Raw genomic sequence first — 14723 nt, forward strand, 5'->3', positions numbered from 1 at the left:
AGGCTGAAGTACAATGGCATGATCTTGGCTCACTGCAACCTCTGCTTCCCAGGTTCACAATTCTCCTGCCTTAGCCTCCTGAGTAGCTAGGATTACAGGCATGTGCCACCATGCCTGGCTAATTTTGTGTTTTTAGTAGAGATGTGGTTTCTCCATGTTGGTCAGGCTGGTCTCAAACTCCTGATCTAAGGTGATCCACCTGCCTTGGCTTCCCAAAGTGCTGGGATTACAGGTGTGAGCCCATGTGCCTGGTTGTTTTAGCTTTTTGTGTTCTAAATCAAATCACACAAGAGAATGGTTATTTTCGAGTGTAAGAATCACTGACCTTTGGTCCGGGGGCTCCAGGTTCCCCTCGCTCACCTCTTCCAGGAGGCCCTGCTTCTCCCCGTTCACCCTGTCACAAATTGCAAAACACGTCAATGGCCATTCCCCCCACACAGGCTGGTCCCTGTAGATTAACAAGTGAGTTGAATGAAACAAGAAAGCAGAATGTTTTCACTGATTTACCCTGTACCAAGCACTGTATTAACCTCTTACCATGAATTATCATCTCATTTTATAATAAAAACAATTCATGATGGGGTTAATTTTAGGTGTCAAGTTGACTGAATTAAGGGACACCCAGAAGGATAATAAAGCATTGCTTCTGGGTGTGTCTGTGAAAGTGTTAGTGGAGAACACTGGCAGTTGACTCTGTTGACTCGGTAAGGAAGATCTGCTTTCAATGTGAGGGGGCGCCATCAAATCTGCTGGGGGCCCAGATGGAATAGGAAAGGCAAACTCTTCTGGAGCTGAGAGCCCTTCACCTCCTGTCTTTGGACATCAGAACACCAGGTTCTCTGGCCTTTGGATTTTGGGACTTGCACCAGTGGCCCCCAGGGTCTCACGCCTTCAGCCCCAGACTAAAAGTTACACTGTCTGCCTCCCTGGACATGAGGTGTTCAGACTTGGACTGAGTCATGCTACCATCAACTCAGGATCTCCTCCAGCTTGCAGATAGCCTGTTGTGGGACTCTCAGCCTCCATAATTGCGTAAGCCAATTCCCCTAATAAATTCCCTCTCATCTAGCTATTTCCCTATATAAATATCCTATCGGCTCTGTCTCTCTGGAGAACCTTGACTAATATGCAATTATTCAAGGTTTGTATTATCATCCCCATTTTATGGATAAGGAAATAGTTTGGTAAATGCCTGTCAAATAGCTATGTTGGTAAACAGAAAGACCTTTAAAGGGAATTGATAAGGACCATTATTATACGTCAAGATAGGAAGGGATATCCATTTTCATTCTGCAGCCACTTTTTAAGCACTATTGGCAAGAAGCATGGCAAAGTGGTTAAGTTCCGGGCTCTGTAATCCAGCATCTTAGGTTTTACTCCTGGCTCTGCCATTTACCAATTCTGTGTTCTAAGGCAAGTTAGTTAGGTTCCGTACACCTCAGTTTCCTCTGTAAAATGGATAAAGTTATAGTACTCATCTCATAAGTTAGAATGTAAAAGTGTTCAGAATGGTGCTAGTCACACGGGTTTTACAGTTTTTTAATATGTTCACCTCTTTGTGAAGTATAAATACGGCTACTGTCCTCAAGGAGCTAGTGATATAGTTAGGCAGACAGGAACCCCAAAACCCAAATGGTTAAGGATTAAGGAGTCATGTAAAGCCATATGTGACAGAAGGGGAATCCCCACTGGTTTCTACTGTGGGCTGGATCCCTGGAGATGAGACTTGAGTCATGTCCTAAAGCATGAGTAGGGTCTGTTTTATAATTATTGCTGTTGATGACTGTAGCATGGATGAGTGCAGGAATGGCACAAAACTCTTTATACGCATGATCCTATTTAATCCTCAGGACAAAAGAGAAAAGTCTTATTATCCATAGTCTACAGATGAGGAAGCCAAAGTTTGGAGAGGTGAAGTAACTTGCTCAAAGTCACAAAGCTTTTAAAGTGGGTAAAACTGATTGTACTTGATCTTCAACTTGTGCATAAATGTTTTAAAATGTAAATCTTTTGCACATCTTTGATCATTCTCTCAGGATAAATTCCTAGCTGGAAAATTGCTAGGTCAAAAAGTATGAATATTTTTTTAAAACTTGTGAAATTGCCCTCCAGGAAGATGGTACCTTTTTATACTCCCTAAACACAGAGTAAAGAGTGTCTGGCTTCTTGCATAAGGGGTAGAATTTCAAGAGTCAAACATTTAGAATTCAGACTGTTGATGGCATATTTATGGATAAAAGAGGTGCTCTCCTCACTGGAGCCACTTCATTTGGGAAAGGATAAGAAAATAGAAATGAATCTGTGGTGGGTCATGCAGGGCTTTACATTTCAAGATCTTTATCTGTATCATGCCCACTTGAGGAAGCCTTTGTGGTTTTGTAGGGGAGGTGGGATAGGTTAGCCAAGGGTTAAGAAAGGCAGGAGGCAAGAGTTAAGAAAGACTCAGTAGGTTTCTCAACAGCAACTTAAGAGGTTGTGAAAATAAAGAGGTTGGGAGAAAGATGAGGGACTTCTCTAGATACAGGAGATAGACACAATGGCCCAGAAACAGAAGGGCTTTCTGCTTTTTGCTTTTTTTCATCCTCCTTCCCATCACCCTGTTGAGTGAGACTAAGAAGCTTCTATTGGCATATGAAAGTTATTAAAAAACTAAGTTATTTGGTGTTTCTTTCAATAATTTAAGAATTACAGAATAATTATGAAGCAGTCCACTATGAAAAATAAAAACCCTTAAAAATCATTTGTCTGTAGTTTGCACAGGAGCGAAGTCTATACGTCTTTACTTTTAACATTTATATATTTTTAGAGAGGGGATCTTGCCATGTTGCCCAGGATGGAGTACAGTGGCTATTCACAGGCACTGTCATAGCACACCATAGCGTCAAACTCCTGGGCTCAAGTAGTCCTCCAGCCTCAGCCTCCTGAGTAGGAAGGATGACAGGTGTGCACACCACACCCAGCTAGAATCACTTTTTGTTACAATGTCCCTAATTAGTTCCCTGCCACTCTCTGAAATTATATTATTTGTTTACTTCTTTCCCTCCTTCCATCTCTTCCTCATTCACACTGGAATGCAAGCTTCAGGAAAATAGACACTGTTGCTGTTGCATTTACTTCCCATGCTCAAATACAGAAAAATACTTGGTAAAAACATTGGTGTAGCTGGGCACGGTGGCTCAAGCCTGTAATCCCAGCACTTTGGGAGGCCGAGGCGGGTGGATCACAAGGTCGAGAGATCGAGACCAACCTGGTCAACATGGTGAAACCCCATCTCTACTAAAAATACAAAAAGTTAGCTGGGCATGGTGGCGCGTGACTGTAATCCCAGCTACTTGTGAGGCTGAGGCAGGAGAATTGCCTGAACCCAGGAGGCAGAGGTTGCGGTGAGCCGAGATCATGCCATTGCACTCCAGCCTGGGTAACAAGAGCGAAACTCCGTCTCAAAAAAAAAAAAAAAAAATTGGCGAATTAATGAATAAACAGTATTAGTGAAAGTATTCTAAAATATCTGATTATAGCCCCATTTCTTTTCTTCTTTTTTTTTTTATTGAGTTAGGGTCTTTTTTAAAAAAATTTACTTTACTTTTGGTGCATACTATATCTGGCGAGATAGGGTCTTACTCTGTCACTCAGGCTGGAGTGCAGTGGTGTGATCTCTGTTCACTGCAACCTTTGCCTCCCAAGCTCAGGTGATCCTTCCACCTCAGCCTCCTAAATAGCTGGGACTACAGGCATGTGCCACCATGCCCAGCTAATGTTTGTATTTTTGGTAGAGATGGAGTATTGCTATGTTTCCCAGGCTGGTCTCAAACTTCTGGGCTCAAGCAATTCGCCTGTCTCAGCCTCCCAAAGGGCTGGGATTACAGGCATGAAATACCATGCCCAGCACCCCCATTTCCTTAGACTGATACAGGTCCCCCTCAAGTACTAATGTAGGTACAAAAGATGCAGCATTTTTTAATGCCATTACATATCTTTCTTCATTATGAGTTCTTGTCACTGTGTTGGGAATAAGAAACATAGTCCATTTGTTACTTTATAAATCCGAATTTAGTGGTACAAATCCAGACTGTCTACACTAGTGGAAGAGTTGTGTTGAGCTGAAAGAGACTTTTAAAATAATCATGACTTTCCCATTATGATACTGAACCAACCATGACATTTATACTTAAAATATGTAGATTCAACACAAATTAGATGTTCAAATAATACTGATGTGTGTATATGTGTGCACGTGCATGCTGCTGTTTTAACGCCTGAGTTAAGATAGGTAATTCAGCGGACAACCTCAAAATAATGTTAGTAAAATGAATTTCCTATCCATATCCCTTCTGTGGAAATACAAAATAGGTACAGTACACTCTTTACTTGTGTTTGGGGTTCAGGATAGTATCTGTTATGAGAGTATCTGGTCTATAAAATCATGCTAGGTTCTTCACAACAGTAATTAATGTTGATTTTATGGCTCTACATCTGGATCTTTTTCTGAAACTGCAGAATAGTTTGAAATCAGGTAACTAAAGAAAAGATATTTAGGAATGAACTCTGTTCTCTCTTGCTTGTGTTTTTTCTATTTTCTCTTGTACCGCAAACAAAATGCCACACACGTTTTAGATCCAGTTCACTCCTGGCTCTCTCCTTCACTGACCAGATCTCCCTTCTTTGTGTATCGTGCCCATCTGCGAGGCTGCCTTTTTGCCTCCCCTGGCTCTGAGGCTGCAAACTTGAATAAATACAACAGTTCTCAAATTAACAGGGAATGCTCATTATTTTCTTGCTCTCACTCTCTCTTTTTATTCCAGAAAGACATTTCTTGTGTGAATCTGCTCAGGCTAAAACAGGCATTCCTCATATTTCGTTAATAAGCCTGACAGCTCACTATGTGAAGAAATTTCTTAAGAAAAACAATTTTGCATAATCCGATGGCATTTCAGTCCCCCCAGGACATACATAGTTTCCTTTTACTAGGCTTAGAGTTTTTTTCACTTGACCAGCAGAAATGAGGACGCTTCTGTCAGAACAGACCATGAACATATTTCTGCAACTCTTGGAAATCATCCCTGACTTATTTCTGTTGAATGCAATACACATTAAGGCAAAGACCACTATGGTTTAAAAATAAAAGAATGTAGTTTGATGTAATTTTGCCCCTTCTTTGATTCATGAGTCTGTCATGAGTAAAGTTCCACCATCAGAGCTGCACTTTTATGTCTTTCAGGGTAGATGAAAAGAGAACTCTGAGTCTGACTATATTCATAGCAGCATATTTTTTTAATATGGCAGCATACAGAGTTTGCTTTTAGAGCCCTCTCTAGGGCTGCCAAGTAGAAGATAATGAGATGGTTTTCATTATAGAGTATTTTCACAGACGTTATTCAGGGTAGATCCTTTTGGGATGAGGCACTTAGGAATCTATATGACATCAGTTCTTGCCTTTGAAATCCAGGGAGTAATGGGCAGCATAACCTTTGATTTACAAGTATATCCTGAAATTGGTGACGAGGAGCAGGAGTTAATAAGTTCTATCTCCACTCCTCAGAATTCTTCTACCTTTCCTTATGGCCAGGAGGCTAACAGTAACCTATTAGTTTAGGAGCAATTTGGAGGACAAGAGGAACAAGTAATGTATTGTACCATCCTGTTGTCTTGCCTGAGGCTTTCTAGAAGTCACTTTTCACTACTCAATATTGAACATGGTGGTTCCATTAGAAGTGTTAATAATGAGTGAGTTAAGCTGCTTTCATTCCTATTGGGCAAAAATATATGGTCACCTAAATTATGGAGTTACCCCACATTTCTTTCAATATAGTGGACTAAATATATATGACAAAAAAATCAGAAAGAAGGAAGGAAGGAAGGAAGGGAGGGAGGGAGGGAGGGAGGGAAGAAAAGAGAAAGAGAGATAAGAGAAAGAACAAAGAAAGGAATGAAGGAAGGAAGGGAGGGGAGAGAGAGAAAGAAAGAAGGAAAAAGAAAGAAAGAAAGAGAAAGGAAGGGAGGGAGAAAGGAAGGAAGGGAGGGAAGGAGAGAGGGAGGGAAAGAATGGGGGAGGGAAGGAAGGAAGGAAGGAGGCAGGGAGGGAGGCAGGCCGGCCAGCCACTTACTTTAGTTCCCGGTAAACCTGGTAAGCCTGGTTCTCCTTGAGGACCAATGAAACCTGGTTCTCCCTTTAAAAACATGGGCATATGAGATTGTTAATGATTTGATAATAAATAAATAAAGCTAAATTCACTGTCTTCTATTGAGATTTCACTTCCTTGATTGTATATAGCTTTCTTGCTGAGATCTAGCCACTGACTATAAAATTAATCAAAACTGGTTTTGTTCAGTGAAGACACTTTGAGCAAAACTTTGGAGAAGCTTTAAAAAGTAAATGTGACTAAGTAATCAGATAAATGTCCTTCCGATTTCCTTTCTAATCTGTTGTCCAGTGTTTCTTACCGCTTACCAAAACAAGCCGCATTATGTTTGGGTGAATGTGGTAGGTAGCCTCTAAAATGGGCCTTGATAACCTTACCCGCTGTTGTTCATTCCCTTGTGTAATCCTCTCCCTTTGAGTGTAGACTGGATTTACTGACTCACATCTAATGAACAGATGGCAGAAGTGATGGTGTATCACTTCTGAACCTAAGCTGTGAAAAGCCTGTGGCTTCCATGTTGGGGGCCCTTTCTTGTTCTAACTTGGATCACATGTTGTGAGGACTGAGGTCTGCCAGCAACCACACGTGTGAGCTTGGGAGCAAGTGCCTCACCCTTATGGAGTCCTCACATGAGACCACAGGCCTGGCTGACGGCTTCAGCCATCTCATGGGAGACTGAGCCCGAAGCACCTAGTTATGCTGTGCTTGAATTCCTGTCCCTCAGAAACAATAAGATAATTAATGTTTGTTTTTTTGGTTATTGTCGTTTTGTTTTGCTTTTTGTTGTTGAGACAGAGTCTCACTCTGTTGCTCAGGCTGGAGTGCAGTGGTGCAATCTCAGCTCACCACAACCTCCAACTCCTGGCTTCAAGCCATTCTCCTGCCTCAGCCTCCTGAGTAGCTGGGATAACAGGTGCCCACCACTATGCTTGGCTAATTTTTGTATTTTTAGTAGACATGGGGTTTCACCATGTTGGCCAGGCTGCTCTTGAACTTCTGACCTCAGGTGATCACCCACCTTGGCCTCCCAAAGTGCTGGGATTACGGGCAAGAGACACCGCGTCCGGCTGATGTTTGCTGTTTTATGCCACTAAGTTTTACGGGTAATATGGTAGGCAGCAATAGATAACTGATGCAATGAATGTTGTTAGGGAAGAGTTTCAGGAATGTTCGGCATGAAAAGAAAACTCTCTCTCCTGGCCATACCTCCAAAAAACCTTGTCTCCACTACCTAGAGGAAACTCAGCAGTAAAATAAAAACACATTTGGTCTTAGTCTCCAATTCCTGGCACCAACCTCCTAAAATGGAATTTTCTGAGTGATAAGAATGAGAAGAAGCATCTTTTGTTATTCAAACCAGTTCCTTTCAACCATACCTGAGTCTATGTCACTGAGGTGACTCTTATGGGTGCCCTAGACAGCTTCAGGATAGGAACTGCTTGTCAGAGGGTGCAACGGTATAAAAGTGTGGGAACTTTCTGCCCTACCTCCCAGCCTCTGGGGAAGGGACAGTGTCTGGAGATGAGTCTAGCCACCAATGGCCAATGATTTAATCAATTATGCCTACATAATGGAACTTCCATCAAAGCCCCTAACCAACAGGGACTGGTGAGCTTCTGAGTCACTGAGCACATCCATGTGCTGGGAGGGTGGAATGTATCAACTCCGCAGAGACAGGCAATCTTGTGCTCTGTCCTCTTATGGACCTCGCCCTCTGTACTTCTTCATCTGGCTGTTCATTTTTATTAACTGTAATATTATATAGCATCTTCCTGAAAATTCACGGGAAAAGTTTATTTCTAGATACAAAATGAGCAATGCATTTGACAATCTCAATGACTTCTGTGAGTTGCTGTAGCAAATATCATTCCTGAGTCAGAGAGGGTATGCAAACCACTGAATCTGTAGCTTAGTTAGACAGAAGTACAGGTAACCTGGGGGCTCAATATCTGTGGCTAGTGACCCAAACGAGGTCAGTCTTATAAAACCAAGCCCTGCTGGGTCCGGTGGCTCACGCCTGTAATCCCAGTAATTTGGGACGCTGAGGCGGGTGGATCATCGGAGATTGGGAGTTCAAGACCTGCCTGACTAACATGGTGAAACCCTGTCTCTTTAAAAAAAAAAAAAAAAAAAAAAAGGCTGAGCCCTTAAATCTGTGGAGTCTGATACCAACCAGGGGAGTTAGTGCCAGAATAGGATTGAATTGTAGGACACCCAATTGGTGTCAGAGAACCAGAGAGGTAGAGAATTGGTGTTGGAAAATACACCACATATTTGGTGTTGGAAAATACTCGAGATCAGTGTTCACATTGACTATCCATAAAGTTTTATTTTCTTTTTAAACTATTTGAGGTCAAATATAAGAGTTTGACTACCCAAAATCTATAAGAAAATTTTAATGCAAAAACCATAATGACCTTGTTCTCAGTTCCTGTTTTTTCTCCTCTTGGATTATTTCTGGAGCAGTCATTTTATTTTTTAAATATATTTGATTTCTTTCTAAGGCAGAATATTTCAACCTTTGTTTCCTAATACTTGGAACTGAGCAGGAATGTATAGAGAAAATGTTTTATAAGACATGATAAAATGTCGGGCTGGGCACAGTGATTCAAACCTATAATCCCAGTACTTTGGGAGGCTGAGGTGGGTGGATCACTTGAGTCCAAGAGGTCGAGACCAGCCTGGGCAACACAGGGAGACTCCAGCTCTACAAAAAATATGAAAAATTTGTCAGGTGTGATGGTGCAACTTAGGAGACTAAGGCAGGAGGATTGTTGAAGCCTGGGAGGTTGAGGCTGCAGTGAGCTGAGATCCTGCCACTGCACTCCAACATGGTTGACAGAGCATGACCAAAGAAACAAAACAAAAATTTATGCTAAAATGTCATCAAATATTTTTCACACAAGTCAATCTTTAAAATATGCTATAAAAAACCTTGGGTATTGGATAGCGAACAAAAGGATATCACCACCATCAGACATATTTTGATATGTAACTCAAATAGATTTATCTCTAGCTCTGGTGCTCATGAGACTGATCGAAGGAAAAAAAGGCAGGAGTGGGGAACTAATGCTTTAGGTTTACTGCCTGCGCATTTTCTGTAACTCCCTGGTCTACCTGCCCCATACTCTTACACCTATTAGAAATCAGAATCTGAAAACATAATTTTAGGTGGATCTCTTAATGGTCTAAAATGAAAATCTGAACTATATTCAGAGAAATCAATGGTGATTATTCTACTTCTAGTAAAAGAGTTTAACTTAAACAAAAACCTTACAAGGAATACATTTGTTTACATGTAAAATATTTCCCCTAACAAAATGATATATACAAATAAATATTTCCTCTCCATCCCAAGGGAAATGCTGTGTTAAAGTCAACGTGTATTTTGGTAACAACTTACTGTCAGGGAAATGTAATGCAAGTTAATAAGTTGAAAGTTTACAGGGAGACAAGAACTCTTGCATATATTCAAGTGAAAATAACATCATCTCACTCTTTAGAAAAACACATAGATGTGCCATTAAAGCACACTAATAAAAGAGAAAAACAAAGAATAAATGTTGCAAAAACATATTTCTTATGTAGGTTAGTGTTTAGTTTATAAAAAGATGAAGCATGCAGGTACGTAGTTCACAAGCAAATAGATAAGGCTTTGCGATCTCAGATGCCAGGCAAAAGTGTTTTTTAAGAAGAAGATATATTATTTCCTTTAGTAAGTGTATAGAAAGTTCTTTTTTTTAATGTGCTGGTTGAAAGCATCAATAGTTCTTTTAAATAGAAAAATCAGGGGAAAAAGTTTATTTCTAGATACAAAGTTAGCACTGCATTTGACAATCTAAATGATTTTAGCACAATTAATACATTGGCTAATTTTAAAGGCTTTGAGTATGAGAAATTACACCTGATCACGCCACTTTAAGTGTCTACCATATCTATACATTCTGGCACGCTTATTTCGATTCATTCAAGGAGAAAAACCACTATTTAATTTTAGGATCACAGTTTTTGTCTATTTACTTCCAGAGGTCTGAATCACTTTAGAAATATTATCTCCATTCTCTCTATATCTTAGCAGAATGGGGAGGAGTTAATTATTGGTCTCTTTTCTCTCTCTCAGGCTTCAGAAACAATTGTTGAGATAATTAAGGCATGGATATGCTGACTCATGGTCTTCAGCTAGTTGGGCTATTTCTTACTCCCCGGACTTTGTACCAGAGGTGCTCAAAGTGTGCTCTGGGGACCTCTGGAGATTTCTGGACCTTTTCAGGGAATATTTAAGGTCAAACTATTTTTACAATAACACAAAGACATTATTTGCCTTTTTGCTTTTATTTCTTCATGAGTACACGAAGTATGAAAAGTTCAATAGGCCAGGTGTGGTGGCTCATGTCTGTAACCCCAGCACTTTGGGAGGCCAAGGCAGGCAAATCACCTGAGGTCAGGAGTTTGAGACCAACCTGGCCAACATAGTAAAACCCCATGTCTACTAAAAGTACAAAACTAGTCAAGTGTGGTGGTGTGCACCTTTAATGCTAGCTACTTGGGAGGCTGAGGCAGGAGAATCACTTGAACCTGGGAGGCAGCAGTTACAGTGAGCTAAGATTGCACCACTGCACTCCAGCCCAGGCAACAGAGTGAGACTCTGTCTCAAGTAAACAACAAACAAAAAGAAAAGTTTATCATACGGTTCTAGATTCCACATTGCACCTAACCTTTAGGAAATTACCACTTGTGGGGTTCAGGATAGTAGCAAAGAAAAACATCAACAATGATCTGAATAGGCTAACATTCCCCTGTCCAGTTACATACCTGCATGAGGCCGGTTTTTATTAATATACTTCAACCAAAACAACAAATTGAATGTAGAAGCAGATAAGAGAATCTAATTGCCTCCTATTAAGTCAGGCATTAAAGAGATTTGCTATATACATATACTGTATCTCACTATATATATATATGTGTGTGTGTGTGTGTGTGTACACACACACACACATACACAATCACATATCTCACAATGTCATTTTTCCTGCTCTTTTTAAAAATCTTGTCTTAAAAAGCAGTTATATTTCATAAAACATGCTATTTGATTAACATGTAATGGATTTTTGGAAATTTCTCAGTTTTAACTTCTTTTTTTACTTTTGTTTTTATTTTTGAGACAGGGTCTCACTCTGTGCCCAGGCTGAAGGCTGAAGCCCAGTGGTATGATGATGGCTCACTGCAGGCTTGACCCCCTGGGCTCAAGGGATCCTCCCACCTCAGCCTCCTGAGTAGCTTGAACTATATAGTTGTGTACTATCACACCTGGCTACTTTTCAAATTTTTTGTAGAGACTAGGTCTTGCTATGTTGCCCAGGCTGGTCTCAAAACTCCTGGCCTCAGGCAATCCTCCTGCCTTTGCCTCCCAAAGCACTGGGATTACAGGTGTGAGCCACTGCCTCCAGCCAGCTTTAACTTCTAATGCAGAAATAATAAAAGATATATTCTACATAAACAAAAGCTCTTTCAATTCTAATTTTTAAGAATGTAAAGGGATTCTGAGACCAAAAAGTTCAAGAACTGCTGGAACAAAAATGTAGAGTTTTATTAAAGGCTGACTTTTCAAGCTCAAGTCTTGAGGTACCAAATTATAGAAGGTTCTGGCTTTGTTAAAGTGTGGCTTAGTTACGACTCACCACACAAAAATGCAAGCAAAACAATTAGCCTCTTCCTAGAACTAAGCCAGTTTGCAATAAATGCTTGTTATTATTGTTTCCCTTATTTTTTTTTTTTTTTTTTTTTTTGAGCCGGAGTTTCGCTCTTGTTACCCAGGCTGGAGTGCAATGGCGCGATCTCGGCTCACCGCAACCTCCGCCTCCTGGGTTCAGGCAATTCTCCTGCCTCAGCCTCCTGAGTAGCTGGGATTACAGGCACACGCCACCATGCCCAGCTAATTTTTTGTATTTTTAGTAGAGATGGGGTTTCACCGTGTTGACCAGGATGGTCTCAATCTCTTGACCTCGTGATCCACCCGCCCTGGCCTCCCAAAGTGCTGGGATTACAGGCTTGAGCCACCGCGCCCGGCTGTTTCCCTTATCTTACAGGCTTACACACATTAGCTGTCTGGTAGTAGCAGTAGCAGTAGTAATAGTAGTAGTAGTATTACAACATCTCTGCAACCTAATAAAGGTGGTTTCTTGTCACCTTTTAACCTGCCTAGGGTTATACTCAATACGACTTCAACTTCTTTCAGGAAGTAACCCTAAATATTCTCAGGTGAATATATCATTAGTTTGTGAGACAATATCTATCTGCCAGAGCAGTTGGGATTGCAAAACCAAAAGAGATTTAAAACATATCAGAACTGCGTAAGACAGAGAAGTGACAAATTTACTAAAAATGAGTTTTCTTCATTCAAAGAAGGAAAGAAGAAAATGTTCCTACCCATTAATTTCCCTAAATAAATGTAATCTTAAAAAAAAAAAAAAAAACCCATCCTTTTGAAAAGAATTGATATATGGATTAAAGGTTCTAGAATCTCCTAAAATGTCTAGGTGAAAGGCAGTGACAACAAGTTTATAGAAATATAGAAATACTATAAATAAGCAAATGACTACTGTATTGGAGTCCCAATTAGTCACAATTTTTGTTAACTGGGATAGAGGAAAGAAACCAGGTCGGGGAGGAAGGCAAGAGGAAGTAGCTGAAGTAAGATTCAAAGGCAAGGGACTTTTTTTTTTTTTTTTTTTTTTTTTTTTTGAGACAGAGTTTCGCTCTTGTTACCAGGCTGGAGTGCAATGGCGCGATCTCGGCTCACCGCAACCTCCGCCTCCTGGGTTCAGGCAATTCTCCTGCCTCAGCCTCCTGAGTAGCTGGGATTACAGGCACGCGCCACCACGCCCAGCTGATTTTTTGTATTTTTAGTAGAGACGGGGTTTCACCATGTTGACCAGGTTGGTCTCGATCTCTCGACCTTGTGATCCACCCGCCTCGGCCTCCCAAAGTGCTGGGATTACAGGCTTGAGCCACCGCGCCCGGCCGGCAAGGGACTTTTGAGAAATCATCTTTGGAGTCAATCAGACTTGACAAAAATGAGCTTATCTAGGTTTTCAGGGCAACAAACAGAAGAAATAAATGTTTATATTGGAATGTATAATGATTGTCACAGCTCTTTTACATATTTAATCTCCCTTATCAATGGAGAATAGGAGAGTACTAAATTGAAAATTATCCACATTGTTGATTAGGGTATTTGTCTGAGTAGACAAAGTGAGGGAGGAAACTGGAACTATAGTATAATTAAGTTCCTACATTACTTTTCATGAAGGAAAAAAAATCCAGAGAGTTTTTCATTTTTCTTTTTTTACTGGGCAATTACCTAAATTAAATCCAAATCATAATTTCAAAATGAGACATTTTAGATATAACATGAGAGCATAAAGCAGAGAGCCTTTGAAAAGGGCATGTACTGCTCCCATTATCAGGGAAATGTGGATTTAAACAGGCAGACTGCAAGCAAGATAGCTATACCATTGAAGAAAACAATAAAGTTGGCCGGGTGCAGTGGCTCACACCTGTAATCCCAGCACTTTGGGAAGCCAAGGTGGGTGGATCACAAGGTCAAGAGATCGAGACCATCCTGGGCAATATGGTAAAACCCTGTCTCTACTAAAAATACAAAAAAAAAATTAGCCAGGCATGGTGGCGTGTGCTTGTAGTCCCAGCTATTTGGGAGGCTGAGGCAGCAGAATCACTTGAACCCAGAAGGCAGAGGAAGTTGCAGTGAGCTGAGATCGGGCCACTGCACTCCAGCCTGGTGACAGTGTGAGACTCCATCTCAATAAAATAAAAATAAAAATACAGTAGGACATTTTCTGAAAGTATTTCTCTTTAAAGTCAATGATCTGTTAGTGCGATTTAAAGAAAAGAACAAAAATGTCTAAAAAAAAAATGGGGTAAAGACAACTTCTGGCTTGTCGCATATATCAGGACACAATGAATAGCATAAGTTTAGTTGAGTAGAGCACAAATTATTTCAGAGTTAAATCTGCTTTTTTCCCTCAGGTATTACATATCTACTTCTTCTCTCATTTAATAGATATTCCACATTCGCCATCCATCTATTCACTCAGTATCCCAGGTTAGATAGCATGGTAGATTTTTACTTTTGTTATCACTGAGAATGCCAGATGACCAAGTCAATTGGGATTCCTCACACTGGTGCTGAGGATAGAGTGTGTGTGGAAGCAAATGGGCGAAGGCAACTGAGAGACAGATCTGAGCCCATCGCTGCTTGCAAAGTTAGTGCCTGACTAAAGAGAGAGAGAACAGTAAAAAGAAGGAAGAGAAAGAGAAGGAGAAGGAGTAGCGGAGGAATGCAGGGGGGAGAGAAGGAGAAAACGAAAGACAAGAGGGAAGAGAAACAATGGAGAGAAACAGGCATTTTAGTATGTTCTGCTCCCTTCCCCATTACCATAAAAATTAAATCCAGATTTAATCTGTTCTCTTTGTTGTTTCCTGCTGTTTCATTTTGTTTTCATGTGTCCTGGAAATCTCCAGCTAGATCTACTCTTGGGACAAACAGAAAAATCTAAACAATGT

The 14723-nt window shown here is 40.6% G+C and overlaps 1 protein-coding gene across 1 annotated transcript in view; it reads right to left on the bottom strand.

The window, feature by feature from the left end:
• The window catches only part of COL25A1 (collagen type XXV alpha 1 chain), a 523121-nt gene that overhangs the window by 62506 nt on the left and 445892 nt on the right, over window positions 1-14723 (bottom strand). Inside the window, exons 19-20 of the mRNA XM_074396556.1 lie at window positions 6105-6167; window positions 326-394 (exon numbers count right to left, since the gene is read on the bottom strand). Coding sequence (XP_074252657.1) covers window positions 326-394; window positions 6105-6167 — 132 coding nt within the window. The remainder of the gene's footprint in view (window positions 1-325; window positions 395-6104; window positions 6168-14723) is intronic.

The sequence above is a fragment of the Saimiri boliviensis genome, chromosome 3, assembly GCF_048565385.1.
Source record: "Saimiri boliviensis isolate mSaiBol1 chromosome 3, mSaiBol1.pri, whole genome shotgun sequence".
Lineage (NCBI taxonomy): Eukaryota > Metazoa > Chordata > Mammalia > Primates > Cebidae > Saimiri > Saimiri boliviensis.